The sequence below is a fragment of the Macaca fascicularis genome, chromosome 14, assembly GCF_037993035.2.
Source record: "Macaca fascicularis isolate 582-1 chromosome 14, T2T-MFA8v1.1".
In the NCBI taxonomy this organism is placed as follows: domain Eukaryota; kingdom Metazoa; phylum Chordata; class Mammalia; order Primates; family Cercopithecidae; genus Macaca; species Macaca fascicularis.
The window spans coordinates 19,928,816-19,955,336 of NC_088388.1; the positions used below are offsets into that span (position 1 = coordinate 19,928,816).

Sequence of the window (26,521 nt, forward strand, 5' to 3'; positions counted from 1 at the left end):
GCTGCTCTCAGATGGAATCCAGATAGCACTGCGTGTTTTCCACCCTGGAGAGCTCAGTCCAGTCCTGAAGGCTCCCCAGTTAGCATGACAGAAGCGTATCAAAACCTGCCCAAACAGGCTGCAGGGCAGCTGTGGGAACTTTTTTTTTTTTTTAACAACCTTTGTTTGGAAGTCTGATGGCGGCTCTGCCGGTTTGTTTTTAAGCGTTAGTACTCCCGCGTGTTGGTGCCCGCATGCTCTCTTTCTCTCTGTTGCCTCTTGGACCCCTCCAGCCTACCCACTCCACCCGCCCTGTTCCTTAGGTGGTAGCCGCCCACTCCACTGAGGAGCACAGCAAGGCCCAGGGGCTGCACAGCAGTCAGGAGGGCTGCTTTTCCCTGGGCAGAGAGAAGGCGCTCTGCTCTCAGGGGCTGCCAGGCCTGTTAGAAACGAGGCGGCTCAGTGCCACTGCCCTTGTCATTTGCTGCAGAAATGCATGGAAATGAAGAACACCATTCTGGCCCGGCAGAAGGAGATGCACAGCTCCCTGGAGAAGGTAAAACAGCTGATTCGCCTCATCCACGGCATCGACCTCTCCAAACCTGTAGACTCTGAGGCCACTGTGGGGGCCATCTCCAACGGCCCGGACTGCACCCCCCCTGCCAACGCCGCCACCTCCACGCCGGCCCCTTCCCCCTCCTCCCAGAGCTGCACAGCGAACTGTAACCAGGGGGAAGAGACTAAATAACAGAACCCCTCTAGGAGAAGCCACGGGATCCCGGCGGTGAGGAGAGCAGAACACTGAAGACTCTAGAAAAGCAAAGCCGGATTTCTGGAAAGTGCAGAATTCTTTTGGTTCTTTGGTTCCAGAGAGAGAGAAGATGCTTGTGCCAGGTGGCACCAGAGTTTGCCAATTGATCCTTCTTATTCTGTGTGTACATGCAAAGATTGGACCATGTTACATGAAATAGTGCCAGCTGGAGGTTCTTTGCCAGCACCATGCCAAGTGAAATAATATATTTACTCTCTCTATTATACACCAGTGTGTGCCTGCAGCAGCCTCCACAGCCACGATGGGTTTGTTTCTGTTTTCTTGGGTGGGGAGCAGGGACGGGCGGAGGGAGGAGAGCAGGTTTCAGATCCTTACTTGCCGAGCCGTTTGTTTAGGTAGAGAAGACAAGTCCAAAGAGTGTGTGGGCTTTCCTGTTTCTAAACTTTCGCTACTATAAAACCAAAAAAAGGAATTGAGATTTAACCAACCCCAGTGCCCAGAAGAGGGAAGGGGAGTGGCTGGAGGGAGCGCGGGGGTGGGACAGTGTATCAAATAAGCAGTATTTAATCACGTCTGGCGGGGGACTCATGCAAGGGGAGACCCACACCGAGAACAGCCAGTAGGTTCTTCTCCCCTGCGCTCTGCTCCCTGCGCAGTAACCCCACCACTCCTGAAGCCTGGCCAGTCTCCTTCCTTCCCTGCTTGGTGAATCGCGCATCCCCGTGGTTATCCCGCTGTCTCCTCTCCAAGAACAAGCAGAGCCCGGGCCGCTGGCCCTTGCCCAAGGCAGGGAAGAAGGATGTGTGTGTCCAGGAAGGAAAAAAAGGTGAATCAGTGATTTTACTTGAAAACAAGCTCCATCCCTTTTCTATATTTATAAGAAGAGAAGATCTTGAGTGAAGCAGCACGCGACCCAGGTGTGTGTGAATTGAATGGAGACGTTTCTCTTTTTTTAATTTTTGTTTTTGTTCTTTTTTTCTTTAAGGAAAGTTTTATTTTACTGTTCATTTTACTTTCTTGGTAACAAAAACTAAAATAAGGAATAGAAAAGCTGTTTTTCAGGCTGACAGTCCATTTAAGGGTAGCCGAGACCTTGCATGGTAGAGTAGGAATCATAGTGTCAGTGAGGTCCCGTGAGTCTTTGTGAGTCCTTGTGTCATCGTTCGGGCACTGTTTTTTTATGCAAGGGCAAAAATCTTTGTATCTGGGGAAAAAAAACAACTTTTTTTTAAATTAAAAGGAAAATAAAAGATATTGAGGTCTTCCTAGTGTTACTTAAATTAAGATGAAGGTAAGAAACATTGTAAAAAAAAAATTACAAAAGTGCTATTTGTTTCCTAAAAACAGTGATTTCTATTAAAAAGGTGTCAGAACTGGAGAAAATGCCGTGTAGTTATAATTTTTTAGCACAGACCCTGCTGATCACAATGACATTTTGCCGTGTGTGTGTCTCTAGACTGGTGGGCCAGTCTCCTTGAAGGACAGAGGCGGAGCTCCCCACCCTTCTCTCTCCTCAGAAAAGACCGTGCTCTCTTCTTGGTGCAGGGATCTTGTCTCCTGTTGTGAAGCCCAAATGGAAGTGTGGATGGTATCAGGGCCCTACCCGTGGTCTTCTCAGATTCTGCTAGAGCAAAAGGCTGGTGCCTAAATAAGATCCCTTCCTTTGGTGCTGCTTTTGGTCTTTCAGCCACCAGCATTATGAGTGCCTGGGGGACACCTCCGAGGGAACTGGCCAGCGGAGCTCAGTGGTGCGCACGCACCCTGGCCGTGACAGGAGGGTGCGGGAGTGCAGGCTGGCTGCATCAGTCCTTGGTGCTTAGAAAGAACAGAGGAGGAGTGACATGTTTTGAGGTTATGTCTCTGAGACAGAGCCCCAGCGTGGACTTCGCTCTGTCTTGCCTTTGGGGAGAGGTCTGAGACTCCTGCTCCTTTCTCTGCCTGTTGGCTCCAGGCACCAGAAATGTACTCCACTCCACCCACCCACAAACCTCCTGGGTGATCCTTGGCTAGAATTACTGCGCTCGCCTTGGCTTGGCTGGTTGTGGCCTCTCCTTGGGAAAACCAGGGTTGTGAAAGGCTCAGACCATTGTCTCATCTTGGCTCGTCAGAAGTAAATTGTGTCAGATGCGTGCTCTCGCTGGAGACCTTTGCCCCTTGCGTGCCCCTGGCTGATGGGAGGGCGGTGGAGGCTCTGTACCCTGGCCCTGCTGGAGCATCTCCCCCAAGCCCACTCCAGGCCCTGGGAATGGCCAGAGTCTAGGAGAGGTAGAAACGGTCCCATCGGCTTCTCTCCCACCCAGTTAGGCCCAGAGAGACAAAGACAGATCTGAAAGCAAATAGAACAGAGAAGAGACACTTCTTAGAGGAAAATGTGTCTCATCCCTATCAGCCGTCGCCATTCATCTTCCCAAGGGCCTCAGAAGAAGGAATTAAGTTTGACTGAACAGGCCTCAGAGTTAGGCCCTGGCTGCTTGATTGGCTGAGGGGGAGAGTTCGCTTTTCTCATTCAGAAACCGAGGTGCTGTGTCTAGTCAGGGAGCCTTGGAGATGCCTGGACTAGTTGGAGGAATCGTTGGCAGAGGATCAGAGACCAGCAGCAGGCTGTCTGCCCTGTCTAGAGCTCTTCCCCTCAACTTGTCCGGGCCCATCTGGGGGTTGCCACACAACACCTAACTTACCTTTTTCTGAAAGAAGTTGGGAAGCCATCATCACTAGAGGCCTTTGCTCGGAGAGGAGCTGCCTGAGGAGTCTCAGGGGTTGGGGGGACAGGGCTAGGAATTGACCAGGGCTTTGCCTGCCGCCCTCAGCAGTGTCGAGTACCTTCCGACCTCACCTGCAGCTGGGCTGTGGATTCTTCCTGACATTCAGATGTGAGCTGTTTTGGGAGTCAGCTAGTATGGAGTATGAGATGCAACCCAGCCCCCAAACCTACATTCTGGACTCAAATTCCAAAACACCGCTTTACTGTAAAGAAGAGGCCCTGGCACTCAATCTCCCTGCCCTTCACTGTTCCCTCAGACCTGGGGGGCCTGTGACCACCTGAGACATACGCTCGTGACACTGCCCCACCCTAGCCACCTCCAGTTGCTTCCTCCTCCTTCCCTCCGCTGCTCTTTCCCCAAGGCCCAGAATTTAGCTGCTCTGACAGCCACTTTTGAGACCAGCTGGCTTTGCAGTCACTTCAGAGAGCTGGAGCGGCTGCCCACTGGGCCCTGACTGGGAGTCCCCTGCCAGCTCCTGATCAGGCACTGCGCCCTGGTGGCAGTGATGACTGGGAGTCCTCTGCCAGCTCCTGACCAGGCGCTGCACCCTGGTGACAGTGAGGCCATGTTGCTGTCATCTCCACCTCTGCGTTCTTGCTGCCTGTGGGTCCTTCTTCTTTCATGGAGCCTGCTGGGTCTTGTCTCACTTGTACTGAGCTCATCTGGGGTTTTGATTTATTCTTTCCTTATCAGGCCTTTTGGGGTAAGCCTGCTGGTTGCACCTGACATAGGGAGGCAGTTAGGGGCAGTCCCTGGTGGGGCCGCCCTGGCAGCCTCCTGCTGGCACCATCGTGTGCCTGGTTTCCCTGCAATGTCTGCCTCTCTGTCCCTGCTGCTGCTTGGCTCAGGCCCAATAGGCAGTGTGCATGGGGGCGGTTGCACACAGCTGTTTCCCTGAGGGTGACCGTGTCTGCAGCGCACTTCCACCTCCGCATGCACGGCTGCCTCTCCAGCCACCTCTGATACTTCTCTCGGGGCCATCAGAGCCTCCCTTGGGCTCTCACCTCTCGGCTCACACACTCTTCGTGGTTTCCTCTCTTCATTCCCTTACAGGGCATGGTCCTTCTTACTTATCTAAAGGGCTGAATTTAGGAGACTTTTTACCCAGGGGCAAAAGGTTCCTAGGGTAATGGGATGGATGGTGGCCCAGGTGCATTTTCCAGGGCCTGGGTTCTCCAGATCCCGTGGCTTCTGTTGAGTGGAGGCAACTTTGCTCTGTGTGAACCTCGCCCCTGTCCCTCGGCTGGGTGCTCCTGTCCCTCGGCCGGGTGCTCCTGTCCCTCGGCCGGGCACCCTTGGCAGGAAGCAGGACTCCCATTCTCACCCTAACTTAGACTGTCCTCTGAGTCAGCTCCTCTCCAAGACGGGAGTGGGCGGCCCTGGGCAGTCTTCTGGCCCCCTTGCTAAAGTGAGAGGCAGGAAGCTGGGGCTGCCCTCCAGACAGCCAGGGTAGGAACTCTGAAAAACAGCTCCTCTAAACGGAAGCAGGGCTCCCCAGTTCCACTTGGCACCCCCTCCCACAAGGCCCTTTCTTCCTGAGGACCCCAGATCCCTACCCCTTCCCCAGCAGCCTTTGGGCCCTCACCTCTCTCTGATGTCCGTGGGTCCTCAGCCCAGGGTGAGCTGCAGTCAGGCGGGGTGGGACGGGCAGGCCAGAGGTCAGCCAGCTCCTAGCGGAGAAGAGCCAGCCAGACCCCAACCCTGTCTCTTGTCCATGCCCTTTGTGGTTTCAGTCTTGGTAGAGACTTGTATTTGGAGTTTTGTGCTTCAAAGTTTTTGTTTTTGTTTGTTTGGTTTTTGTTTTGAGGGGGTGGGGGGGATACAGAGCAGCTGATCAATTTGTATTTATTTATTTTAACATTTTACTAAATAAAGCCAAATAAAGCCTCTCAGCCTCTTGGTGTTGGGTTTGGGGCAGGGGAGGGTGGGCAGGACACATTCCAGTCCCAGCCTCTGCCCTCCCTGACTGGCTGTCTGAGGGTTGGGGGAGTGCTTGCCCTTAAGGGCCCAGGCCCTCCTGTGACCCCAGCTGGATGTAGCACCTCCCTTATGCACTGACACCCTAGCCCCAGAGTGCCCCTGCTCCCCCAAACCAGGAGGAACACAAAAAGGATTTTTTAAAACTTTCATTATGAAAAAGGGATGAACGATTGAAGATGGGGGAACCAGCCCCAAACTGGCTGGCGCAGAGGGAGACCAGACCCCAGCCAAACAATAGCAGCAAGGGGAAGACCCCACCCCACAGATGCTCCGCCCCAGCCCTTCCCAGAGACCTTAAATAATTTAAATAGCAGGGATGGTGGAGGGCAGGCCGGGTTGCCCTGGTGTCTGCCCAATGCTAAGACAAGGGGCAGTGCCCACCCAGCCTCAGCCTCAGTCTCGGGCGGGGCTCTGGGGCTGCTGCAGGGCCGGGAGGTATTTGAGGGCAGCAGCCCCATGGTGGCGGGACAAGTCCTGGTGGAATTCATCCTTGAGGGCCTGGAGGCAGTCACGATAGGTGGGGCTGGAGCGGAAGCGGGAGATGTCCAGGCTTGGAGCATGGGGCAGATGGATGGTGAAGGCCTCAGGCAGCACCAGGAGCTCATATTCCTGCAGGGTGGGGCAGAGGAGCAGTGGCTGCCTGGCTTGCCTGGCCTGCGGGGAAGGTGCAGCTCCCGAAAACAGGCTTACCCTGTAGCCCCTGAGAGCTAAAGCAAGGGCCAAAGGGCAGATGATTTTAGTTCTACAGAAGGAGGATATTTCTAACAGTGCCGCCTAGCAGTGTGGTCCCCCATGCAGGTGTCATGAGTTCCCTGGACCTGGAGGTGCTCGAATCAAAGGTGGTGGCAGCAAGCTGCCCTGCTCACCTGGGCATCCAGCTCCACAATGTGAGCCACCTTGTTCCAGCCGAAGCCCACAAAGCGAGGGTCATAGCGGGGACAGTCACGTGGCACCACCACGTAGGGTTCATAGTCGGCCGCCCATTGTACACGGTACGGGGCCTGAGCTTCCCGCCAGCGGGCATAGTCTGTGGGTGCGTGGCCCCGGGGCCACTCGTGGTACCTGTGCAGCAGGGTCAGGTGGGAGCCAGGCTGAGGCTAGGAGCTTGTGGGTAGTGGGGGCCAGTGTGGGCAAGTGAGTGGAGTGGGCAGAGACGTAGCCTCTCCTACCTGAAGGTGTAGAGAGCGCCCACATCCAGCAAGGCCAGCAGCTCCACCTTGGAATGGGGGAAGCTGAAGCGGTAGTGCAGGGTCTCGAATGCCGGCACCACCAGCGCTGCCTTTCGCTGGCTGCCCAGCCCCAGCTGCTCAATGGAGGCCCTGAGGAGGAGCACCCATGAGCAGGGGAGAAGAGTGGAGCCTCCAGGACTGGGCCAGTGACCCACATCAGGGCATTAGCCACAGGACCCGTCCACCATGGGCCATCTTGTCCAATGCGACGGGTGGATACAACCACAGGTGGAGCTGCTGTTGAAGCTGGCCCTGGCTTCCCTGTTGACAGCCTAGAGAAACAGCCTAATACAAACCCCACTTGACAGAGGCCACTGAGGCCCAGAAAGGAGCAGGGACATGGAAGCCTGGGGTCCCACGTGTGCCCTGTCCACATCTACCCCATACACTGTTCCCCTCCCTGCCTGCTGGCCCACCTGAGGTAGTCGTAGAGAGAATAGGCAGGCAGGAAGTCAATGTCACTGAGGAAGACGTAAGGTGTGAGGGCCTGGGCCAAGGCCACGTTGCGGAGCTGGTTGACAGGGTACAGGGGCCCCTCACGGTACACCACGTGGTAGGCCACGTCCTGCCGGGCAGCAAGCACTGGTGAGGCCTCGATGAAACGCAGGAACTGCTGAGCTTCTGCATCTGTCAGGTACAAGGCCAGGCTCATGGGGCCAGGCCAGTGCCTGCACAGGGCTTCCAACATCTGCAGCCTATGGGGAGGGGGAGGTCAGCACAGCTCTGCCCTTCTTGCACAGCTCAGGGAGGCCTGGAAAACCGCCCCAGTTAGCTGCTGCTGCCACCTCCTCAAGTGACTTACTGAGCACCCTTCAAATACTTACAGAGCCAATCTGATTGAATCTTCACAACTACCCCCACCAGGTGGGTACTTTCTCATTTGAGAGAGAAAACAAAGGGCCAGAGATACGAAGACTTGCCCATGGTCCCACAGCGACCGAGGGACAGCTCCGGGCATCTGAATGACTCCAGAGCCCAAGCTCTTTCCACCATATCCAGTGTCTCCAACTTCTGGAACTCCCTGAGGGCCAGGCAGCTCACTACCACAGCATCAGGCTGCCAGATGGAACCCCCTCTCAGAAATGTCCAACCCAGCCCATGCCATACTCCCTGGGCTGCCCTCTGCACCCTCACCGGTCCATGGACAGCTGGGCCACAAGGGTGACATCGTGAGGCCGGGGGGGTGGCGGCTCATGGGGCAGGAAAGTGACGTGCACACGGTGCACAGTGAGCTGCTGCTGCCGGAATTCAAAGCAGGGGTCTTCCTCGTTGAGTTGTGCCAGGGCCTGCTGCAACTGAGGGGATAAGGGGTGACAAGGACCAGGGGTAGGGCAGAATGACACATCCCCCAGACAAGGCTGGGCCCCACCAAAGCAGAGAGGAGCAGGGGAAGGTAGCTCCTTCGCACCTGCTCGGCACCAGGCGGGGGCTGGCTGGGGCACCCAAAGAGCTCTCTCCGCAGCAGGTTCCCATCGTACTCCAGGAAGGTCAGGTAGAAATTGCGGAAGAATTCCACATGCTTGTTCTTCACCTGAAGCTTCTTTGGTGAGTTCCAGTGGATCACCTGGGACCCGGGAGGGTGTTGGGGCCATGGGAGCAGGAAGCAGGAGTCCCCATCCATGGCCCCCACCACCATGCAGCCTCCTGTCCCACTCACCTTGAGGTCAGACGCCACAGAGTAGCAGCGCTCGGCCAGTGTGTGATCTGACAGCTGCACGTTCCAGACGCAAGGCAGAGGCTGCACTAGCCCCGGATGCTCCTTGATCACAGCGTTGAAGATGTCCTGAGCAGAGACACCCATCACACCCCAGCCCCCAGCCTGCCACACCCCACCCGGCAAGGCTTCCCCAGACCTGGTCAGCCAGTGAGGTGGCAGGCAGGGTAAGGAGCTCCCGCCTGGCCGTCAGCCTCCACATCTGCTCCCAGCCAGCCTGCCGGAGCCGGTCCAGCCGCAGTAGGATCACACCTGCCAATGAAGAGATGCTGTCATGCCCACCTGGGACGACCAGCTCCATGTCCTGGGGGACATGGGGGTCATGAAGGTCTCCTTTGTTTTTTGACTTATTGGTATTTTCTGACTGTTCAGACATGATCATGGACTACCACTTGTTTTTTGTTGTTGTTGTTTTGTTTTGTTTTTTAGAGACAGGGTCTTGCTTTGTCACCCAGGCTAGAGTGGTGCAGTGGCACAATCATGGCTCACCGCAGCCTTGAGTTCCCAGGCTCAAGCAAACCTCCCACGTCAGCAACCCACCACAATCCCCACCAACTAGCTGGGACTGCAGGTATGCCACCACACCTATTCTTTTTATTTATTTACTTATTTACGAGATAGAGTCTCGCTCTATTGCCAAGGCTGGAGTGCAGTGGTGTGAACTGGGCTCACTGCAACCTCCGCCTCCTGGGTTCAAGTGATTCTCCCTCCTCAGCCTCCCAAGTAGCTGGGATTACAGGTATGTGACACCACCCCCGGCTAATTTTTGTATTTTTAGTGTAGATGGGGTTTCACCATCTACACATCACCATGTTGGCCAGGTTGGTCTCGAACTCCTGACCTCAAGTAATCCGCCCACCTTGGCCTACCAAAGTGCTGGGATTACAGGCATGAACCACCATGCCTGGCCAATTTTTTAATGTTTGTAGAGACAAGGGTCTCACTATGTTGCCAAGGCTGTTCTCAAACTCATGGGCTCAAGCGATTCTCCCACCTTAGCCTCCCAAAGTGCTGGGATTACAGGCATGAACCATTGCACCCAGCTTGCTCATAGACTACTTTTGTCAACAGTCAATCCTCTTGGGGGTGAAGAGGAGGCGCTGTCCAGCTTACAGAGCACATCCATGGCCTTCTTCTCACACTTGGTGAGCCCAGGGCTGTTAAAATTATCCTCCATTTAATGGACGAGAAAACTGAGGCTCAGAGGGAGCAGGAGAGCTGGCCAAAGTCATCCAGCACACACAGGACTGTTGGAACTGCTGTCTGTTTCTTCATCCAGGGTTCTTTTCACAGCAATGTTCTTCCTGGGGGGCTTCCTAGCATTCTTTGCCCCACCCAACCCGAGGGGCCCAAGGACCAGCAGACCACCCCCCCTGCCTCCCCTCACCACTGTCCCCACCTGTGTTAAATCCCCGGCCCAAGGCAGGCCAGGGCCTGTGGTTCTTCCAGAGGTTGCCCAGGTACCAGTCACTCTGGTTCTCCACAAGACCGATCGCCTGCGTGTCTGGGAGGGGAGGGCGTAAGGGAGCTGAGGCTGCCACAGGACCTGGGCTCAGGGCTAGATGGAGGGGTCGTGGGCAGGCCAGGCAGGCTCCCAGGCCTCTCACCAGAAAAGTGAGCAAAGAGTGCCCAGAGCTCCGAGATGTCAGAGGCGAAGGTGACATCCGTGTCCAGGACAATGACGTGGGCCAGCTCAGTGGGCAAGGCGCTGGGCAGCACCAGCTTCATTAGCCCATACAGGCCGGAGTAGTGCTTGTTGGGGATCCAGGAGACCTGGGACTGTGTGGGGGAAAGGCAGGGGATGAGATGGCAGAGGGGCCTATGAGCACCAGAACACATGCTTGGAGTGACACAGAGGAGGGGGGTAAACCCCAAAAAGAGAGGGGTTTGCGCTTCAGTAGGTGGATGGGACTGAGGATTCTCTTCTCCAACCCCACCACGCCCTGGAGAGAGGAAAGCGGTGGACACAGCTAGGGGGAGCGGGGAAGGGCTGGGCCCCTGCCTTGAGCTCATCGGCGTTGTAAAAGCTGACACGGACAGCAGGCACCATCCACGTGTGGAAGAGCATCTCCAGGATGTTTCTGGCCACGGCATCAGTTACCAAGTGGAGGTGCAGTGGATTTTTCCTTTTGGGTGGGCAGAGAGGAAGCCTAAGAGGCCCCAGCAGGAGCAACATGGGACAGCCCCACCCTGAGGGGCGTACAGATGGAAGCGCCATCTGCAAAGAGCTTTTGCATGCCCAGCTCAGGATGTTCTTACAACTGCCCTTCAAGGGAGGAAGAGGACACTGTCCCCACGTCACAGATGAGGAAGCTGAAGCTCTGAGACCAGCAGCGTGTCCCAGACTTTGTCCCTTCCCCACTCCTGACCCTCCTCCACGGACACCTGGCTGTACCTGTAGAAGAGCATGGACTTCACCAGGGTGATGACGTCTCGGCTGGAGTTATGCCCCGCACACACGATGGCCACATGCAAGAGCTGGGGAGGGACGCCCAGGTCGGCAGCAGGCCCCCCTTCGCGAGGCGGTGAGGACCCATGGTTGAGCTGCCCCACCCCGCAGCAGAGACGGGAAGAGTGTGCTGACGGGGCAGCAGGAGCCAACCCTTCATTTCAAATGGGGAAACTGAGGTCGGGAGCAGAGAAGTTGCACGTCCGAGGCGCGCCCCAGCCGGATGGCCAGTGCTGGACAGACGCCAGGTGTTGTGATTCTCGTAGCTGTCCAAGAGGCTGGGCTGGGGGTCGGCGCCCCGGGACTCCCGCCGCCGGGGCCGCGCGCACCTACCTCGCACTTGGACGGCCGCGGCGGCGGCGGGCCGCAGTCGGAGCGGTTGTGGTCCCCGGGGCCAGCCCCCGGGTCTCCGTCGAGGGCGGCGGCTCTCCGCAGCCTCCCGTCTGGGGGGACACGTGGCATGAGCGGGCCGGGGAAGCATCCCGGGGCCCCGGCTCGCCCGCCCCGCTTGCGGCGCTCACACCCCAGATCCCCACCGAACAGGAGGAATCCGAGCAGCAGCAGCAGCAGCAACAGCGCGGCGGCCCCCAGCGCCCGGGGGCGCCCTCGGGGCAGCATGGCCGCCGACGGGGGCGCTCAGGGAGGGGCGCGACCCGGGGCTGCAGGCTCCATCGCGGGCCCTGCGGACCGAGGGGAGAGATAGGAGACTCAGCCCTGGGCGGCGGGGCCCGACGGCCGGGTTGTACGGCTCGCGCCAAGCCCTCCCTCACCTGCTCCAGCGGCTCCCCGGCCGGGCCCTGCGCTCGCCGCCTTCGGCCAGGGTGCGGGGACCGGGAGAGAGGCGCCGGTCGGTCCCGCCCCCGACCTGGGCTCAGGTTTCACCTCGGCAGGGCTGAGCGCGAAGGGGCGGGGTGACCCCCCCGGGGTCCTTGCCCCGCCCCCTGCGCCAGCGTCCGACGGTTCCCCAACCCGCGAGGAGCCCCCGAAGACTCCTTCTGGGCTGAGTTTCCCACCAGGACGCGGGGAGGGCTGGGGAAGCTGGAGCAGCCACCCGCGAAGGCCCAGGCCCCGCTACCTGCCCTGCCCCCGCTCTGGGGCCCCGTCTCCTCCCCTCACTCCCCAAGGGGAGGGGCCAGTGTCCCCGGGCCGGGGATCAAAGACACGGCCGGAGCTCGACACGAGGGAGGGGGAGGGGGCTGGAATGCAGGCCGCAGGGGTCCGGGACACCTGTTCTGGGGACAGGGGCGGAGCCGGCCGACACCTGCCCCAGAGCCGCCAGGCACCTGAGGCCTTCGCCTAACTCCCCCACTCTCAGTCCAGGTGGCCTAGCCAGGCCCTGCCGGCGCCTCCAGGACAAAGCGCCCTTGTGAAGGCCGCCTCCCGCCCGGGAGCTGGCGAGGGGCCCCAGACGCGGGCGGCCTAAACTGCCTGGGCTGGGCCGGGGATCCCCACTCTTGTCCAAATCGTCATGATTGTGCCGGGTCGCCCCGGCCTGGAGCTCGTCTTTCCTCCCTCTCCCCCGCGCACCCCATAGCAGGCCAGGGAAGGGGTGGAGGGCGCTTTGGACCCTAAACCAGAACAGCGTGCCAGGCCCTGTGCTAAGGGTTTAACTACCCTCGATTAATCCTATGATGCGGGCTGATTCTCCCCCAGAGAGTTTAAGTGACCTGTTAGACAGGAACACCCTTCGGCCCCTCCCGTCTCAAGCGGCCCCACTCATCCCCCTTCCCCAGGCTCAGCGCTGCAGAAGCAGCTTTCTTGCTCCTCCTCCGGAAGGGTCTCCCGCCCCAGGACGTGCCCTTGACGTTCCTTCTGGCAGTGGAGCCTCCCAGGGCTGGCTAGCACTCATGGAAAGTTGAAGTTGTTTGCTTGTTTATTGCTGGTCTGCCTCCCAGAATGTAAGCTGCTCACCGGACTGGAACCTTGTCTGTCCAGTCCCCAGTGCCCAACCAGGGCCTGCACATACCAAGTGCTCAATACGTGTGGAAAGTGGATTGGAATGAGAATCTCCCTCCCATGACCCTGGAAAGGGGGTTCAGGCTGTGTCCTTTGCCCAACTTCGGGCTGCAAACAGTGAGGCAAACTCAAAAGCAGCTGTGGAAAGCAGCCCAGCCTGAGACCCCACAGTCTCCTCCTCTGTGAGGCCAGGAGCCTTCCTCTGGGAGATGGGGAAGGTCAGGCTTTGGGTCTCTGGAGAGCAGGGATAATGGTTGCTATGGAGACTGATGGCGGCTCCTTGTACACCCGGGAATTGAGAAGGGCCATGCAAGGGCCACTCAGGCATCTGGAGCTTGAGCCTCCAGCCTCCCTGACCTTCATCTCTAGCCTAAAGTTGGGGTGGCGGAACGTGATTCCCTCTCCAGGACCCTCAACAGAGACTGTTTGTGGCGGTTGAACATGTGGGACCAGGCCAGGGATCCCAGCACTTTGGAAGGCCAAGGCGGGTGAATTGCTTGAGACCAGGAATTCGAGACTAGCCTGGTCAATGTGGCCAAACTCTATGTCTACAAAAAAATACAAAAATTAGCTGGGTGTGGTGGCATGCGCCTACTACTTGGGAGGCTGAGGTAGGAGGATTACCTGAACCCAGGAGGTCATGGCTGCTGTGAGCCATAATCATACTGCTGCACTCCAGCCTGGGTGACAGAGACCTTGTCTCTAAATACAAACAAACAAACACCATGTGGGACCAGGTAGAGCACACACACAGTTGGGGGCTGGCCCAGGATTCGTCTTCAGTAAAGGGGCCGGGGGAGTCAGTGCAGGAAGCTGGGTCTGCAGATCTCACTGTGGTCACTCACAACGCTGGCCCTTCTTCTGGCTCAGCCTCACCACTCAGGGAAACTGAAGTGCTGAGATGCCTTCTAGGCCCCCAAGGGGTTGTTCTAGGGGCGTGGAGGGAGAAAGAGACAAGTATGGGCATATAAACGGTGCTGTTCCTCTTGGCCTAAGACCCATTTTGACCCAGCTCTGCCCAGGACTTTGCTGTATGACCTTAGACCAGTGAGGCTCCCTCTCTGGGCCTCTGGTACTCTCATCTGTACATGTTGGACTGGTCTACCTCTCTTCCCCTGTGACTTGGGGCAAATTGAAGGAGATATGATACAGCTCAACCTGCCCCAAAATCCTTCCAGCCCAACAAGACGGCCAAGTCCAGGCAGGGGGCCAGGGAGCAGGGGAGGGCCACCCTAGGAGCCTCCTGCACACACGGCAACTCTTTGTCTCTGGGGCCTAATCAGGCCTGGGATCTAGAGAGGAAATTCAGGCAGACCTGCTGCTGCCAACCTGGCTGGGCCCATGCTCCCCCTCCCAGTTCTGGAGGGAGGGAGGAGACACTGGTTCCAGCCCAAGCCCCTACCTATTCTGTCCTGGGGAGTCGGCCCCTCTCCCCTCCACACCTTGCTCTCCTCAGAAACAGGACCTCCAGCCCAAGGAGTGCTGAAGAACCTCAAATTCTCCCTCCACACCCTCTCCACAGCTGCAGAGGGAGGGCCGGAAGAGTGGCCAACCTGGAGGTTTGAGGAACAAGTTCATTAAGATGTTGGAGCATGGTGGCTCATACCTAGCACTTTGGGAGGCTGAGGCAGGCAGATCACCTGAGGTCAGAAGTTCGAGACCAGCCTGGCCAACATGGTGAAACTTCATCTCTACTAAAAATACAAAAATTAGTTGGGCGTGGTGGCGGGCGCCTGTAGGCCCAGCTAATTGGGAGGCTGAGGCAGGAGAATCGCTTGAACCTGGGAGGCAGAGGTTGCAGTGAGCTGAGATTGCACCATTGCACTCCAGCTGGGCGACAGAGTGAGACTCCGTCTCAAAAACAACCAAACAAACAAAAAACAAGGTGGGGCAGAGGAAAGGAGAAGGAGCGTCACCTTGAGGGCCCCAAGCCTAGGTCCTAATCCCAGTTGCTAACTGGCCTCATGACCAAGGAGCCTCAACATGTCACAGTTCTTGTGGGCTGTGGGCAGTAGGAGAGAGGTCACTGCCACTGGAGACCTGCGTTGTGGCCCGTTTGGCCAGTGCCTTGCTGTGCCATGTGGGACAAATCCTTTCCCCTCCTTATTGGCCTCTAATTTCCCATCTGTGAACAGTTCATGGCAACTTGGGGTTGCTGGGAGGAGGGTAAGCAAGCCTGGCACAGAGGGTGGCCAGAAATGATGTCGACAATGCCCATGACCACCTCCTCCCTGGTCACCTTTCCCTGCGTCGTCGTTCTTTGATGTGAGTAGAGGGCAGCTCTAATCCCCCACCTGATAGAGAAGAAAACTAAGCTATGGAGTAGGGTGGGGTGAGGCAGTGGAAGGAAGGCTGTGGTTTCCTGGTGAGGTGTAATGCTTAGACCTGGTCTCTAAAAAGAAAATTAAAGTTAAAAAAAAAAAAAAAAATGAATAAAAAGAAACCGCCTAGTCTCTGAGGTCAGAAAAGACCAGCACTCAAATTTTGGCTGGGCGTTCTTAAACGGATGCTTTCTTCATCTGGTGATATCTGGTGGAGAGGATTAGATAAAATAATGCATTACTGCCGGGCGCGGTGGCTCAAGCCTATAATCCCAGCACTTTGGGAGGCCGAGACGGGCGGATCACGAGGTCAGCAGATCGAGACCATCCTGCTCAAGCCTGTAATCCCAGCACTTTGGGAGGCCGAGATGGGCGGATCACGAGGTCAGGAGATCGAGACCATCCTGGCTAACACGGTGAAACCCCGTCTCTACTAAGAAATACAAAAAATAGCCGGGCGAGGTGGCAGCGCCTGTAGTCCCAGCTACTCGGGAGGCTGAGGCCGGAGAATGGCGTGAACCCGGGAGGCGGAGCTTGCAGTGAGCTGAGATCCGGCCACTGCACTCCAGCCTGGGCTACAGAGCGAGACTCCGTCTCCAAAAAAACAAACAAACAAACAAACAAACAAACAAACAAAACAAAACTAGCCGGGCGAGGTGGCGGGCCCCTGTAGTCCAGCTACACGGGAGGCTGAGGCAGGAGAATGGCGTAAACCCGGGAGGCGGAGCTTGCAGTGAGCTGAGATCTGGCCACTGCACTCCAGCCTGGGCGACAGAGCGAGACTCCGTCTCAAAAAAAACAAAACAAAACAAACAAACAAAAAGCATTACTATTACTATTCTCAGGGTACCATAAATCCGCTGGCCCACTGCTTCACCCTTGCCACGCCCCTTTCCCCGCAGCCAATCAGCGGCTGCCCCCCCAGAGCGCCGGTCCCCTCCACCACTCGCCGCAGCTCTCCCGATGCCACCCGTTCCAGGGAGGCTGCTTGGTTTGGGAAGGTATTCCGCAGGAGTCGCCCCCTCCCTTGGGGCGCAGCTGAGGACTGCGAGGTGCGTCCGAGGGCCGAAAAGCTGAGATCGATTCTGAGTTCAAGGATCAAGTCTGCCCTCAAACCATTTTACAGATCGGGAAATCCGAGACCCAGAGAAGGGACACTCCCGCCCAAGGGCCCCCTAGCCGAGAGAAGCCCGGGCCAGGGCTTTCTTCGCGTATGTGGGAATGCAGGCGCGCGCCCGTGGGGGGCACAGTGCATACGGGAGCTGGGGCCGAAACCCAGCACTAACTGTGCTGTCTAGGGGATCCAGACGGCACTAGGGGGCTGGACTCCTTACTGCCTGAGTTTCCCCAGCACTACCTTTGTTGAGGAAACGGAGATGGGGATACTGGCCGAACGCGCGCCTTCTGAGACACAGTCCGACTGCATTTAGACGCCCGCATCTCTCCGAATCTGATCGAGGCTCCTTTTTTCAAGAACCCGCTATCTCCCAGCCCTTTAAAGTCCGGCCCTGCCGTTCGAGTCTCTCGGCGTTCCATTGGAAAGACTCGGCGCTCCAGCTCCCTTCTCTAGAATGAACTGCTCTGACTGCCGCCCAGCTGTCCCGGAGTGTTAACTGCGCAGGCGCAAAGGCAGCCAACCCAGTAAACGGAAGAGCTGGGTGCCGATCACACTGGGCGGGTCAGGGGCGGTGAGCGTGCTAACCAATGACTTGAGGGAGTAGGGGGCCGGGTTTGGGCCCTCAGTTGCTAAGCGCTACCCGAATGGGAAGTGGTTCAAGAGATGGGGTGAAGGGTGGTTCACCGGCTCTTCAAGTCACCAGCCTTCTGGCCCGCGGAAGTTAAGCAACCCAGAGGTGGGCCTAAGACCGGAAGCAGGAAGGAGGGCGCAGGAAGCAGGGCGCCGCAGCCTGGCGTACAGTCCTTCCGTGGATCTGTTGGTGCCGAGGGCAGGATGGAGAAGCTGCGGCTCCTGGGCCTCCGCTACCAGGAGTACGTGACTCGTCACCCGGCCGCCACGGCCCAGCTGGAGACGGCAGTGCGGGGCCTCAGTTACCTGCTGGCAGGTGCCACCTTGACCTTTGATCCGTTCCTTCTGGGCCCTGACCTATGACCCCAGTGGCCCCCTTCCCTGCGGAGTCAGGGTAGTGATCGCTGTGCTTGAGAAGACCCATCCAGGTTCCCAAAGGGCGTAGGGAGGGGACGTCCGGGACCTGAAGACTAAATGTAAGGCAGATGCTCACTCACACCTCCCTCTGTACCCTCTCCCCAGGTCGATTCGCCGATTCGCACGAGCTGTCAGAGCTGGGTGAGCCGGGCTCTGGGGGTGGGGGATGGGGGATCGGCTGCCTGGCCCCAGGTGAGTTCCCCAGAGCGGGTGAACACCCCAACCCGAGGTCCTGGACTGCCCGTTAGACTCCTTGTGCTATGACTGAATCGGAACAAGGTCTGTTGTTCACTGTCCTGGGCCTTCCATGTCCCTAAGTCAAGAGACAGCCTGGGGACCTTATCTGAGTATTCACTACTGGCCAGGAGCTGGGCTAAGTACCTTTCTTACCTTTACTTGTTAATCCTCCCTACAGTCATATTAAGTGGAACTGTTATTGTCCTCACTGTCCATTTAAGGAAGAAGTTCAGTGAGGTTAGAGAACACTTACTGATGGTCCCAGAACAAAGATTCGAGTCTAGATCTCCCAGATTCCAGGATTCGCAGATGGTAACTACCTCAAGAGTGTTTGTCCAGTGACTGCTGTCACAGTCCTGAAAGAATGAAGTGGGTTTTGAAAAGCAGAGGTGAGGCCAGGTGCAGTGGCTCACGCCTGTAATCCCAGCCACTTTGGGAGGCAGAGGCGGGTGGATCGCCTGAGGTCAGGAGTTTGAGACCAGCCTGGCCAACATGGTGAAACACCGTCTCTACTAAAAATACAAAAATTAGCTGGGCATGGTGGCAGGTGCCTGTAGTCCCAGCTACTTGAGAGGCTGAGGCAGGAGAATTGCTTGAACCCAGGAGGCAGAGGTTGCAGTGAGCCGAGATTGTGCCGTTGCACTCCAGCCTGGGCAACAAGAGCAAAACTCTGACTCAAAAAAAAAGAAAGAAAGAAAAAGGAAAAGTGGGCCGGGCGCGGTGGCTCAAGCCTGTAATCCCAGCACTTTGGGAGGCCGAGACGGGTGGATCACGAGGTCAGGAGATCGAGACCATCCTGGCTAACACTGAAACCCCGTCTCCACTAAAAAATACAAAAAACTAGCCAGGCGAGGTGGCAGGCGCCTGTAGTCCCAGCTACTCGGGAGGCTGAGGCAGGAGAATGGCGTAAACCCGGGAGGTGGAGCTTGCAGTGAGCTGAGATCTGGCCACTGCACTCCAGCCTGGGCGACAGAGCGAGACTCCGTCTCAAAAAAAAAAAAAAAAAAAAAAGAAAAAGGAAAAGTGGAGGTGGAATAGACCCTCAGGGACAGGCTGCCGAGAGAAAAAAGGCCAGGAGGAAGGACCGCATATCTGTGGCAGTTCAGAGAGCAATGGGCAGTTGTGGGCAGCTGGATGACCAGTGCCATCCGACAGGGCAGTAGCTGGCTTGTCACTGAGATTGACCCATCCTTTCTTGGTCCAACCACCCTTGTGAGATCATGTTGGGGAGAGGGGAGTGCTGAGGAAGTGGGTGGAGAGGCAGGCTGGTTTCCACATAGTCTGTGGGTGTCTGAGCAGAGCAGGTGACATGTGATCCCTGCAGCTCTGGGCAGAAGGTGAGAGGGATGGAGGTTGCAGAGCCAGCCTCTCAAGGCCACACTCTACCCCTCAGTGTACTCCGCCTCTAACCTGCTTGTGCTGCTCAATGACGGGATCCTACGGAAGGAGCTTCGGAAAAAGTTGCCTGTGGTGAGAATTCTGCCAGGAACAGGGTGGGAAGCATGGGGACTCAGGAATGAAATAGTAGCAGCTAGCCCATGCATGCAGCACGTGTCTCATGGAGTATGAGACAGGCCTATGTCCATCTGAGCCTCAACCATCTCATTAGGTGAGCTGTAAAGTGTGAGTATTCCATCTTAGATGAAGAGACTGTCTCAGATGAAGAGAGGTAGAGTCAGCTGTTTCAGGTCCCCCAGCCTGTTAGTGGTGGAGTTGGTGTTTGAACTCACACCTGCACAGTTAGTCTTGGAAAGGGGCAAGTCCACATCTCTTGTCAGAGAAGCTCCCTCCTAGGAGAAGGGCCTGGGACAACAGGCAGCCCCCTGACTTCTTGGCCTGGGGTTCTTGCAGTCGCTGTCCCAGCAGAAGCTGCTGACATGGCTGAGCGTGCTGGAGTGCGTGGAGGTGTTCATGGAGATGGGAGCTGCCAAAGTGTGGGGCGAAGTGGGCCGCTGGCTTGTCATCGCCCTCATCCAACTGGCCAAGTAGGTTGGGATTGTGGAGGGGGTCCTGGGTCGGGGTGACGCAGGCCAACTACACAGATGGTGCTCAGCAGAGCATCCCTGACCTCCCGCCGGCTAGCCACCTCCCCACAGCCCTGACATACTCCCCGACCCAGGGCTGTACTGCGGATGCTCCTGCTGCTCTGGTTCAAGGCTGGCCTCCAGACCTCACCCCCCATCGTTCCACTGGACAGAGAGACCCAGGCACAGCCCCCGGGTGAGCTACTTCCCCAAGCCCTAGAGTGGAATGGGCTGTGGGACTAACTTGAGGATTTAGATCCAACCAGCATGAATACAGTAGTATCTGTTTTTGGAGCACACCTGACCCCACCACCTCTGTTCTCATTGCCCTGTATTCGATGAAGAAGACAGTGATGCGGCTAGGGACAAAATCAGAACACAAACCCAGTACTTGTCATGGCCAGAGTCATTCATTTTTGTGGCCTGCAGGAAGAGGGAACAGATGGGATGCTGCCAACCTTGCCTCTGGGCCTGGTTCTGTGTCCAGAGCCACAGCCTGTAGAGGCAGAAGGCAGGGAACCTGCCACATCTGTCCCTTCAGGGCTTTGAGCCCATCCTGTCAGCTTCTGGGCTTCACTCTCTGGACATTGAGTGGGGGCAGTTCATTGCCTCTCATCATGATTGTTTTGAAGGCAAAGGCTTGAGAGGAGACAGCCCCTCTGGTGCTGTGGTCCCCATAGATGTGGTCAGGCTGGGCCCTCCCTGCCTTGCTTGTCCATGGGTTCCAGGAGGCTGGTTCTGGCCACAGCTATGCTGAGCTTTCCCCAGGCCAGGGAGGGCTGCAGAGTGCTTTCCTCTGTGGACAGGTCTCGTGCTGAGCCACCACCCCAGTTGTAGTTCCCTTGACTCAGCTGTTGCCATAGTAGAAGCTCATCTGTTCTCCCCTTAGCCCCTGAGCATTCACTGCATGCATGTTCTTTGCAGGCTCCGCTGGAAGCATGTCCCTCTGACTGTATGGCCTTCTGTCTATCCCTGCTAGATGGTGACCACAGCCATGGCAGCCATGAGCAGTCCTACGTGGGGAAGCGGTCAAACCGGGTGGTGCGAACCCTCCAGAACAGTAAGTGGAGGATGTGGCTGGCCTGGGCACCTAGGTGCTGTGTCTGCCTGGGCCTGAGGGACTGGCTTTGGTCAGCAGCCACCTTCCCCTGCCCCAGCCCGGGCCTGGCTCGCTTATCTGCTGCCCTTGTGTTCTAGCGCCGTCCCTGCACTCCAGGCACTGGGGAGCTCCCCAGCAGCGGGAGGGATGGCAGCAGCAGCACCACGAGGAGCTGAGTGCGACCCCCACCCCCCTGGGGCTGCAGGAGACCATCGCAGAGTTTTTGTACATTGCCCGGCCGCTGCTGCACTGTATCCTTAGCGCGGGGCAGGATAGGGCTGGCACTGTGGGCTGGGGATTGAGTGGGGGGTGCGCCGAGCAAGGTCCCTGTGCTGGAGACATCCTTGACGCCTTGGCCGTCAGTGCTCAGCCTGGGGCTGTGGGGTCAGAGGTCGTGGAAACCCTGGCTCTTGGCTGGTGTTGTGGATGTGACCAGGTGAGCCTGGGCCCGCCCGGGGCTCCACTCTCCTGGGCTTTCTGCTACAATCCCGGCCTCACGTAGGCGGGGCAGTAGCAGCCCCTGCTCCTCCTGTTGCTGCCCTTCTGGACACCCAGCCCATGGCTCCTCCCCTTCCGTGGGCCTAGATCATGCCCCTGGCCCTGACCATGTCCTACCTGCCTCCCAGCCTGAGCCTCCTGAGTGACAGAAAGGGCCTGACCCGGAGGGAACGGCGGGAGCTGCGGCGCCGGACCATCCTGCTGCTGTACTACCTGCTCCGCTCTCCGTTCTACGACCGCTTCTCCGAGTGAGCACCCAGGCCACCCTCAGCCAGGGAGTGGGCCGGCATGCGGGCACTGGTGCTCCGGTCCCTGCTGGTGCCTTCCCTCCCCCATGCCTCATCCCGGCTTCACCGAGCACCCACTGTGTGTTGTCTGGGTAGCAGTCAACCGATGCCAGCCATTCCGCCCGCAGAGCTCTCCGGGCCATCAGGCCACTTGAGCAGGAACTTAAACATTGGTTGGCAGGAGAGGCACTGAGGGCAGGGCTGAGGGCACTGCCAGGTGGCCCACAGGGATGGCAACAGGGTGAGCGCCCATGGCCTCTAGCTCATTTCCACTTCTTCCTGCCAAATAGTTTGGCTTATCCTCACTTCTCAGAGGAGGACCTGGAGGTTCAAGGAGGTTGGGCAACTTAAAGACACCCAGCTGGCCAGTGGTAGAGCTAGATCCCAAACCCATGGTCTCCCCTGGCCTTCCCTGCCTGGCCCAGCCCCCACTCAAGTCACCTGTGAGGTTCCAGAGCTCCCAGCCTCAGAGAGGCCTGCTGGGTTGAGCAGGGGGCAGCTTGGGACCAGTGCCACTGTGACTGCGTGAGGTTAGGCCACAGTCTGATGGGGGAACCCTGTGCAGTGGCTGGGACTGTGAGACAGACAAGGCTCCCGGGACCCCCTTTGTCTGGGACCTAATAACTACATAAAAACTGGCATAGGCTGGGCAGCAGTGGCTCACACCTATAATCCTAGCACTTTGGGAGGCCAAGGCAGGAGGTTTGCTTGAGGCCAGGAGTTTGAGACTAGCCTGGGCAACCCATCTCTACAAAAAAAAAAATTAAATTAGCCAGACATGGTGGTGTGTGCCTGTAAGTCCCAGCTATTCAGGAAGCTGAGGCATGAGGATCAGGCCAGGAGGTTGAGGCTGCAGTGAGTTATGATCACGCCATCGCACTCTAGCCTGGGTGACAGAGTAAGTCCCTGTCTCAAAAAAAAAAAAAAACAGAAAACAACAACAACAAAACTGGCATAGTTTAGCCAGGCATGATGCCTCACACTTGTAATCCCAACACTTTGGGAGGCCGAGGCAGGCGGATCATGAGGTCGGGAGATAGAGACCATCCTGGCTAATATGGTGAAACCCCATCTTTACTAAAAATACAAAAATTAGCCAGGCGTGGTGGCAGGTGCCTGTAGTCCCAGTTACTCAGGAGGCTGAGGCAGGAGAATCGCTCGAACCCAGGAGGCGGAGGTTGCAGTGAGCCGAGATCGTGTGAGTGCACTCCAGTCTGGGTGACAGAGCAAGACACCGTCTCTTTTTTTAAAACAAAAAAAAAAAACTTAAGGCTGCTCCTTCCGGACTGTACCCTGGCATCTCTCTGGACCCTGCTCCCTGTCCTTTGGGGAAACAAAGGCCTGCCTTGGCCTCCTAAAGTGCTGGGATTACAGCCACTGCGCCCAGCCGGCCTTCCTCTTTTCTTTTGTTTTTTGGGATGGAGTTTCACTCTTGTTGCCCAGGCTGGCAGCGTGATCTCGGCTCACCGCAACCTCTGCCTCCCGGGTTCAAGCAATTCTCCTGCCTCAGCTTCCCGAGTCGCTGGGATTACAGGCACGCGCCACCATGCCTGGCTAATTCTGTATTTTTTAGTAGAGATGGGGTTTCTCCATGTTGGTCAGGCTGATCTCAAACTCCCGACCACAGGTGGTCCGCCCGCCTCGGCCTCCCAAAGTGCTGGGATTACAGGCGTGAGCCACTGCACCCGGCCAGCCTTCCTCTTTTCTTGCTGCTCAGACAGACACATAAGGAGCCAGGCTGCCTTCCAGATGTGTGGCCTTGGGCAAGTTATTTGATGCTCTGTGCCGCATTTCCTCACCTGTAAGGTGGGCATAATGACAGCACCCACTTTCGGAGGTTCAGTGACTAACGCATACGGCAGTGCGTGGGGCGTAGTAAGCACCTAGCACTATGTATTGTCATCAGCATCCTCTTCTCACCCGAGTTCCCCTGTGGAAAACCCTCATCTCTTAAAAATCAGGGCCTTGGCCCTTGCCCTTCCCCTGAACCAAAATGTGCCCTCCTCAGTACTGTGTCTCCTCCCAGGGTCCTGACTGCTCTTGGTGGTGGCTTATGAGGTTTCCATGCAGGCCAGCGCTTCTGCCAGATTGGGGGCTTCCCGAGGGCAGGGTGGGGTTGTCTTCCCTGAACCCGCCTCCATACTGCCCGGGCGCTGCTCCACACATGACCCTCCAGAGGCCTTTGGTGTTGGATGTCGGTGGAAGTTGAAGGAGGAATGGGAGGAGGTGTTGTGGGCCAGCGGCCACCCCGAAGCTGAGCTGGTAGAGGGCGTGGAGGCCAGAGCCAACCCCAGAGGTCTCGCCCGTGTGTACCGGGCTCTCTTCTAGCTCCCAAAAAAGTCACCTTTGTTTTTGGGAATGCGCTGCGTTCAAAAGCGAAGGCCTCTGGGCCTCCTGGTTTGCAGGGAAACCCCCAACTCAACTTGCTCCCCATTTATTGCTTCCGCCAGGGCCAGGATCCTCTTCCTGCTCCAGTTGCTGGCCGACCACATCCCTGGCGTTGGCCTGGTCACAAGTAAGCTGGGGCGGGGACGTGATGACTGTAGTGCTAGGAGGCGCATGCGTGCCCCATCTTCCTGACTCCTGTGTCTCCTTGCAATTCGATTCTTGGCACAGTCAGGAGAGGAAGTCGGGAAGTCAGGATTGGGTGGGACTACCCTGGCCAAAGCCAGGGTGGCCTGAGGAGCCAGGGGTGGCTGGAAGGAGGGTGTCCAGTGGTGGGGCGACTGTTAGACCACATCAGCTGCCAGCCTTTTTCTGGTCACAGTATCCTGGAGCAATACGGGACCATCTCATCGTGGGGGGATTCAGTGGTGGAGAAGCAGTCCACCGGGCTGCTGAGATCCTCCCTCAGCAGAGGCCCACTGGGCTTGCACTGGGTGACTGGACCGGACTCAGGCCCCTCAGTGCCTACCCTGGCTGAGCTTCCCTGGGCCTGAGGGTCCTTGTCTGTAAATGGTGCCAGAGTCCCCTGCAATGCTGCCTCCCTAGGGGCAGGGCAAGAGAGCCAGCCGGGCTCCTGGGCCGCAGGGGTGAGGTGCTGTATGTGGCGCCACAGCGCAGATTGGGGTCTGGCCCGCCCTGACGTGTCCCTCTCCCACTGCAGGGCCGCTCATGGATTACTTGCCCACCTGGCAGAAAATCTACTTCTACAGTTGGGGCTGACAGACCTCCCGGAAGGAGGGTGTGGGGAGGGGCGGGGCAGGGGGCCCCCTTCCCTAATAAAACTGACTCCAGCAGCGTCCCAGCGTGCGGCCTTTCCGTGCCTACCGGCCAGGCCCTGCACACAGCCCTGGTCGCCACCAGCGTTCTTCCCGGGACCCTCTTGACTGCGCCCTCCTGTGACGATGCCACTGCAACCCGCACCTTGTCACTGCTGGGCCAAGAAGCCTTCACTAGGAGTGGAATCCAGCCTCCTCTCCCACAGAAAGCGGTAACTTCACCTCATGGAGACTGGGAAGCCGCTTGCCTCGGCAGCCACAGGAGCGAACACTGCTGCTCTCTCGCTGGCCCTGGTGAGGGCAGGAAGGCTGAACCTGGGTGATGCCCGAACGCTGCCCAGCGTGTCTTATGGCCGGGGCCCTCTGCCTGCCCCTGCTCTGCAGGGCCGTGTGGCTCTGGCAGCCCAAGGCCATGGTGTTGTCAGCCTCCCTATGACAGAGCCTGGTGAACAGTGAGCCTGGCTCCCACGCAAGTGGCACTTCAAGCCCTGCATCCTTGGTTGAGAGTAAAAGGCTTTTCTTCCTTAGAAAAAGGACGTCCGGCACCGGCCAGTACTGGGGAGGAAGTGGGAGCTGGACGGGCTTGGGGAGGAAGCCAGGGCCAGTTCAGGGGGTATGAGCGGGGGTTCCCCACACTCGCCCTACAGGCTCCAGAGGTCGGGTCCACTTGGAGCCATGTAAGCTGCTATGAGGGAGGACCTGGACAGGGTGGGCTGCAGGCTGCTCTTCTCCCTGACCTTAGCCTGTCCTCAGCCACTGGCCCTGTGAAGAGCCAGCCTCTCCTGCTAGAGTTTCAAACCCACAGAGAGGGCTCCATCTTCAGCTCCTCCCAGACACGCTGCTTTCCTCAGGGCCCTCTGAGGAGCGCCCCCCAGGCCCTCACCCACAGGGGCTGCCTGGGCTCCCATGGTCTCCAGCTTAGTGGAACAGGCGTTTCTGGGCACATGCCCAGCCATCAGAAACCAGCAGTGAAGCACGGACCCCTGTCCTCCGCCTCTCACCAACAGAGGAGACGGGCACGTGGATGCAGGTGCCACACTGGGGCTTGGGAGGAGGTGGCATGTCTAGAGTGGGGTCTAGCTTGGGGGTGGCCCGGTAGTGGCGACTGCCTGCCTGCAGTGGTGACAGAGGTGAAGGGTTTCATCAGGCTCCATTGGCGAAGCCTTGACTCAGGCAGGCTTGAAGCCGGTAGAACTGTCCAGTTTTTCGATAGGCAGCCTGCAAGGGGCGGCTGTGTGCCCGGGGTCACGGCTGTGTGTAGCCTTGGGAGGTGGGAGCTGAAGGCTGGAGGGGAAGGTCAGGGCCAAACTGAACACAGCATCACATACCCAGGGAAGAAACTTGGACCTGGTCTGTGGTAGGCAGGGAGGGGCCTGTGTTGTAAAAATTCCAGCAGCCTGGTGGAGGATGCTTTGGCGGGCAGAGGTGGAAGAATGGGGGCCGTGACATTGGAGGCAGTGGTCTGTAGCAGTGGAAGGGGCAATGGCAGTGGCAGCAGAGAGAGGGAGATTGGGGTAACCCCAGCTAGTGTTGGGGACTGGCGTGGAGGAGGAAGATGGTGTCTAGGAAACGAGGAGCAGAAAGGACGAGGGACTTTGGGGTTAGGCAGAGTGGACAGAATTCCAGGTTCCTGGCAGAGTGAGCCTTGGTGTGCACAGGATGCTGAGGCAGGCTCGTGGAGACGCGTTGTCTCCAGGACTTACAAAGGGAGGTGGCCACTGGGAAGTGAGTGCAGGGACAACATGCGGGGGGTGACTGGGCTGAAGGAACCCCAAGAACTTGTCAGCCTTGGGTTCTCAGGACCAGGAGCATGAATGAGGCCACTGGAG

General features: G+C 57.8%; 3 protein-coding genes across 78 annotated transcripts in view; 2 read left to right on the forward strand and 1 right to left on the reverse strand.

Annotated features, from left to right (window-relative positions):
* The window catches only part of PHF21A (PHD finger protein 21A), a 194,256-nt gene extending 188,851 nt beyond the window's left edge, over positions 1 to 5,405 (forward strand). For 40 of the 50 annotated variants that reach the window (XM_074013823.1, XM_074013832.1, XM_065528258.2 and 37 more), the window contains one exon: positions 470 to 5,405. In XM_074013823.1, the coding sequence (XP_073869924.1) occupies positions 470 to 727 (258 nt within the window). In that variant the 3' untranslated portion in view covers positions 728 to 5,405. The remainder of the gene's footprint in view (positions 1 to 469) is intronic. The other 10 variants (XR_010580805.2, XR_012423294.1, XR_012423288.1 and 7 more) reach the window with 2 other exon arrangements.
* Positions 5,406 to 5,624: 219 nt separating this feature from the next.
* LARGE2 (LARGE xylosyl- and glucuronyltransferase 2) lies at positions 5,625 to 16,779 on the reverse strand. 18 transcript variants are annotated; one of them, XM_074013815.1, is made up of 16 exons: positions 16,520 to 16,779; positions 13,466 to 13,543; positions 11,422 to 11,565; positions 11,219 to 11,328; positions 10,832 to 10,914; positions 10,439 to 10,562; positions 10,044 to 10,215; positions 9,836 to 9,940; positions 8,576 to 8,688; positions 8,380 to 8,505; positions 8,131 to 8,286; positions 7,857 to 8,017; positions 7,139 to 7,417; positions 6,663 to 6,812; positions 6,360 to 6,555; positions 5,625 to 6,102 (listed from the first exon to the last, which is right to left on the reverse strand). In XM_074013815.1, the coding sequence occupies exons 3-16, from the start codon at positions 11,501 to 11,503 to the stop codon at positions 5,887 to 5,889; spliced, it is 2,073 nt and encodes a 690-aa protein (XP_073869916.1). In that variant the 5' UTR covers positions 11,504 to 11,565; positions 13,466 to 13,543; positions 16,520 to 16,779; the 3' UTR covers positions 5,625 to 5,886. The 18 variants fall into 18 exon arrangements, 15 of the variants coding, with proteins under 15 accessions (XP_073869916.1, XP_073869912.1, XP_073869915.1 ...); XR_012423287.1 differs by lacking the exons at positions 13,466 to 13,543; positions 16,520 to 16,779 and adding an exon at positions 11,656 to 11,699 and having other exon boundaries at positions 7,139 to 7,349; XM_074013811.1 differs by lacking the exon at positions 13,466 to 13,543 and having other exon boundaries at positions 6,663 to 6,994.
* A 23-nt stretch (positions 16,780 to 16,802) lies between these two features.
* PEX16 (peroxisomal biogenesis factor 16) lies at positions 16,803 to 25,225 on the forward strand. Of its 10 annotated transcripts, none has more exons than XM_074013848.1 (12): positions 16,803 to 17,225; positions 17,432 to 17,467; positions 17,785 to 17,875; positions 18,957 to 19,033; positions 19,415 to 19,548; positions 19,683 to 19,783; positions 20,567 to 20,647; positions 20,785 to 20,937; positions 21,050 to 21,122; positions 21,313 to 21,432; positions 23,922 to 23,986; positions 24,578 to 25,225. In XM_074013848.1, the coding sequence occupies exons 5-12, from the start codon at positions 19,475 to 19,477 to the stop codon at positions 24,634 to 24,636; spliced, it is 726 nt and encodes a 241-aa protein (XP_073869949.1). In that variant the 5' UTR covers positions 16,803 to 17,225; positions 17,432 to 17,467; positions 17,785 to 17,875; positions 18,957 to 19,033; positions 19,415 to 19,474; the 3' UTR covers positions 24,637 to 25,225. The 10 variants fall into 10 exon arrangements, 8 of the variants coding, with proteins under 8 accessions (XP_073869949.1, XP_073869948.1, XP_005578122.1 ...); XM_074013847.1 differs by having other exon boundaries at positions 24,709 to 25,225; XR_012423297.1 differs by lacking the exon at positions 17,785 to 17,875 and having other exon boundaries at positions 17,432 to 17,518; positions 21,313 to 21,712.
* Positions 25,226 to 26,521: the final 1,296 nt, after the last annotated feature.